This window comes from Sander lucioperca, chromosome 15, assembly GCF_008315115.2.
Source record: "Sander lucioperca isolate FBNREF2018 chromosome 15, SLUC_FBN_1.2, whole genome shotgun sequence".
NCBI classification, from domain to species: Eukaryota; Metazoa; Chordata; class Actinopteri; order Perciformes; family Percidae; genus Sander; species Sander lucioperca.
In genome coordinates, this window is record NC_050187.1 from 18899639 (window position 1) to 18904148 (window position 4510).

The following is a 4510-nucleotide window of genomic DNA, read 5'->3' on the forward strand; positions in this document are numbered from 1 at the left end:
CCCTTCTCTCTCCCCTTTCATATTTGACCTGTCTATTAAAAAGGTGGAAAAATCCCTCAAAAAAAACTTTAAAAAAAAACATGGGTAGTGTCCAAAGCCAGTTAGAAGTGTTTCATTTTCTACTTGAGTTCAGTAAACATGTCATGTAGCTAACTGAATAAATGTTTACTAGCTCACAGTTGAAATTAAAACAGCAACAGTTACCACAATGTGAAAAAAACTTGATATTAGTATAGACAGTTATGATATATAGTTTGATATAATTATACCGGTAAAGCAGAAATCTTTAATGGGTGACCATACATACAGTATACATATAATTTACCTGTGCAAACTTACCTTCCACAGCTGTTTCATTGCAGATGCTGCAGGTACTATAAACAATCCCTATTGATGTAACAATACCCATATTATTGCTGATAAAATACAAAAATAGAAAATCTTGAATATTCAATTATTTATTTACACAAATAGTAAACTAAAGTGTATTGAGTGATTTACTTTTAGTTTACCATCTTCCCCAAAAAGCAAGCCACAACTGTATTCAACATCCACGTTAAATGTCCTGTCCTGTAGACTGTCCAGTCACTGGACACACACCTTGTCATGCCCCACAGTTGGTCCTCTGGACCCCATCCAGAGCCTGACACAACAGTTGTATGTTCAGATCCCTGCCGATGGGTTTCCAGAGAACTTAAGGAGCATCCCACCGTCTAGTCCTGAGAAGAGAAACACACTTACAATAAACAGCGTTTCTAAATCCCTCTTCTCAACTGTAATCAGTCTGAAGTGCATCTGTTGTGTTTGTCTCTCCATGATGTATTTCACTTCAGTGCATGTTAAAGTGTGTTCCTCTTACCTGTCTTTTGTAGAACAGGATGTAGGAGGGGTTTTTTTTCTGCTGGCCACACAGAGTCAGCGCTTCTTTCAGTGACCTTTGCATCGTTGTAGGTGAACCAGTGGTCAGTTGGGTCCTTCTGTCCCACATCTGGATCAACCCTATCACATATGTAGTGTCCTAACAGGAGAGGAAGCAGTCAGGAAATATTTATATTTGTCTTGGACTCTCTTAATAAAAATAAAAAGCACATGCATAAGGCATGATGTTTTACAATTATGAAGTATAAATAAAATAATTGATTATCTTACCACTTCTTGCTGTTGGGGAGATGTGGTTGATGGTGCTGACCAGACTGTAGCAGCCACCAGCCTGAGAAAAAAAACACAGTCAGTGCACACACAGTCCACACCTTTACTCAGATCAACCCCAGTCTGATGTTTTTGTTTGCTATCAGGTCATTTAGTTGTTCTTTACCTGGTTGGAGGACACCACCAGCTCTCTGAGCAGGACAATGGGGTCATGGACCTTTTTAAGCTGGAAGGACGGAGTGAACTTCAGAAAGAAAAAATGAAAGAATATTGTCAGGGTAGAGATGAGGCTTGGACCCAAATGCAGTTCAAAAAGAGATTTATTACAGAAGACAAGGAACTAAATGACAGCGATCACCACAACTAACATAAAGTGAGACTCCAACAAAAGACAATGGAAACACAGAGACTAAATACACAGGGTAACGAACACTAACAAGGGACAGGTGATACAACAGGTGGAACAAATCAGGGCGGGGCAGAACAATCAAACAGGCGGGAAAACAAAGACAGGAAGTAAAACCAGACAAGACTAGGGAGGAAAACAAGACTTCAAAATAAAACAGGAAACACTAACAACAGACAGTCACAATCGTGATAAATATGGCTTACAAATTCTATTGGTGTTTTCTATGTTAAATCAATCAGTAAAACAATCACTCCTTTGGGTCAGTGAAACCCAGTTTGATACCACTGGGTTATCCAGTATCATCACTGAGCACTGTTATCAAGAGTTTAGTCATTTGTGATGGATGTGATGTCACTCACTTTGGCAGGGTCAGAAATGACAAGCGCTGGCATGACGTGGTGACACCACACTCGCAGTTGTACTCCAACTCTTTCTCCTGCAGAACAGCACAGGACCAACATGATTCCACTTCTATACTGGATTTACATACATGACAGCAAAACAACTATGTATCCACACACAGGCTGACACAAGCAGTGGTGGGATAGAAATGTGTCAGTGTTTTCTACATCATATGATCACAGCATCTCAGTCGGTTCTAGTGTGAATGAATGAGGAGAGGTGTTTCATACCATCAGGTAATCCTGGAGCATCTGCTCCACGGTTCCGCCTCCAGGTACCAGGTCCAGGGAGAGGTTTGTAAATTCCTCCTCTCTGCTGGATCCTACACCACACCTACATATTAAAAGGACAATACAGTTGTAATAGTGCTGCATACTGCTGTGTGTGTGTGTGTGTGTGTGTGGGCTTGTTTAACTATATTCGTGGGGTCCAAAAACCGGGAGTCCAGTATACTTGTGAGGTCCTGACAGCTTTGTGGGGCCAAAATGCTGGACCCCACAAGTTTAAAGGGCTGTTTGAGGGTTAAGACTTGGTTGTAGGATTACGGATAGAATTAGGTTATGGTTAGGGCTAGGGTAAGGGTTAAGGTTAGGCATTTAGTTGTGATGGTTAAGGTTAGCGTAAGGGGCTAGGGAATGCATTATGTCAATGATGGGTCCCCACAAAGACAGTGCCACAAACCTGTGTGTGTGTGTGTGTGTGTGTGTGTGTGTGTCTGTGTGTGTGTCTGTGTTTGTGTGTACGTGCGCGCGTGTGTGTTTGTGTGTGTGTGTGTGTGTGTGTGTGTGTGTGTGTGTGTGTGTGTGTGTGTGTGTGTGTATGTGGGTTGTGTGCAACTGTGTATTTGTACCTCTTGCAGGTCCTGGTGTTAACCATTTTAAACACCATGTGATCTTCCACCGGACAGCTGTAGGATCTGCCCATGCTGGCTGCCATCACCTGAAGCCGTGGGCTCAAACATCTTATCTGCTCCAGCATGGAGGTGAGGAACTCATGAGCATCCTGCAGATACGTGCAATTATACAAATGAATATACAGAGGGGAAACTATCAAGAAGTGTTGAAAACAACAAACCATAAAACCTGATTACTCACCTTCTGGCGAAGATCCCGGAACTCTGGAGACCAAATCGCCATCTTGAATGCACTGAGGAAGTGGATTTTATGTCTTGCATCGCCAGAGAAGTGAGCCCTTTTGATGTCCATAAATGATCTGGAGTGGGTAAAAGGGGCCAGAGGCATTGACTCTACCATTAAGATTTGGGTGTTCAGGGTACAACTTATAGATATAATTAGTGGTTGTGTCTGAGGGGTGCTGTACCTCACAAGTGCAGCCTCAGGGATCAACCTCCAGACCTCCTACTGACGGCTGATGGCTTTAACAAAATCCTCCAGTGTCAGGAGGCTCTGCAGGTAGGAGTTTAAATAGCATATCTGTGCTGGGTTGGGGAGCCTGGCATATAAACAAGACAAGCACATGTCAATATCATCAATTCTTCAATGGCATGTTCTCAAACTGCAGCTCATTTTCTCCCAGGAGCTCTGTTTTACCTGTTTTTGATAAATATAGCCTTGTTTCTTGTGTGTGTATATTATGATGTACTCACCCAAGATACTTGACCAGCTGCTGTCTGAGTGTCTTAGTGGTAGAGACGGCATATTCTCTCTTCTTTTTGGGCACAGCCGGAAGAACTGACTTGTTTTCCTCCAGCGGTCTTTCCTCTTCCTCTGTGAGGCCTTTAAACTCCACCACCTTGTCCTGGTGGGAGGTGGTGGAGTGGCTCTCCACCTTCGGGCTCTGCACATTCGGACTCTGCACCTTCGGGCTCTGCCCCTCCGGGCTTTGCACATTTGGACTCTGCTCTTCAGGAGCTGGTGCGACCCGATTTCTTTTCTGTTGGAGTACACAAATAATCTGATTAAATCACGCAAAGACAATCAACTCATAAATGTCTGTTTCATTTTGAGTGCTGCACTTTGTGTCAAACATACGTACCCTGCAACAGTGCCACCACTGAAGCTTCTGAGCCTTTTTTGACTCACAACACTGGTGACAAAGAGAAATACTGTTAGTTTGTTCTTATTGTGAACTTAATGTATTACAGGAGACAAAACACAAATAGATAAATCAGCCTGAAGTGACTGTCTGGTAAAGGTAAAATACAGTGTTGTATTAACACTAGGAGAACTCATGCCCAAAACTCATGTAATTGTCTAAGGCACTGAATGTGCTAGCAAACAAAAAGACGAGTAGGAAACCTTTGCTTTTCCTTTTGGTGGTGGAAACAAAAACAATGAAAATTAGAATAAACAATGTCAAACATCTTTGGTGACATTTACAACTTGCAAGTCCAAATATAATTCCTACAAACTACTAAAATTAGTTTAATATAAAGTCGTGACACATTCCAACACACATACCAGGGAGCGACCAAAGAGTCGATACCTCCATGGTGTCCCTTCATCCTTGTTGTTGGTGGCAGCATCAGGAGTATCAAGGACAGAGACACTGGTGAAGAAGAGAAACACATGTGTTTTTTTGTGTACTCAT

General features: G+C 42.4%; 1 protein-coding gene across 1 annotated transcript; it reads right to left on the minus strand.

Moving 5' to 3' along the window:
* Positions 1-2149: 2149 nt before the first annotated feature.
* LOC118493180 (ubiquitin carboxyl-terminal hydrolase 37-like) lies at positions 2150-4011 on the minus strand. Its single transcript, XM_035991993.1, has 6 exons — positions 3956-4011; positions 3567-3853; positions 3281-3412; positions 3055-3172; positions 2811-2962; positions 2150-2293 (listed from the first exon to the last, which is right to left on the minus strand). The coding sequence occupies exons 4-6, from the start codon at positions 3163-3165 to the stop codon at positions 2185-2187; spliced, it is 372 nt and encodes a 123-aa protein (XP_035847886.1). The 5' UTR covers positions 3166-3172; positions 3281-3412; positions 3567-3853; positions 3956-4011; the 3' UTR covers positions 2150-2184.
* Positions 4012-4510: the final 499 nt, after the last annotated feature.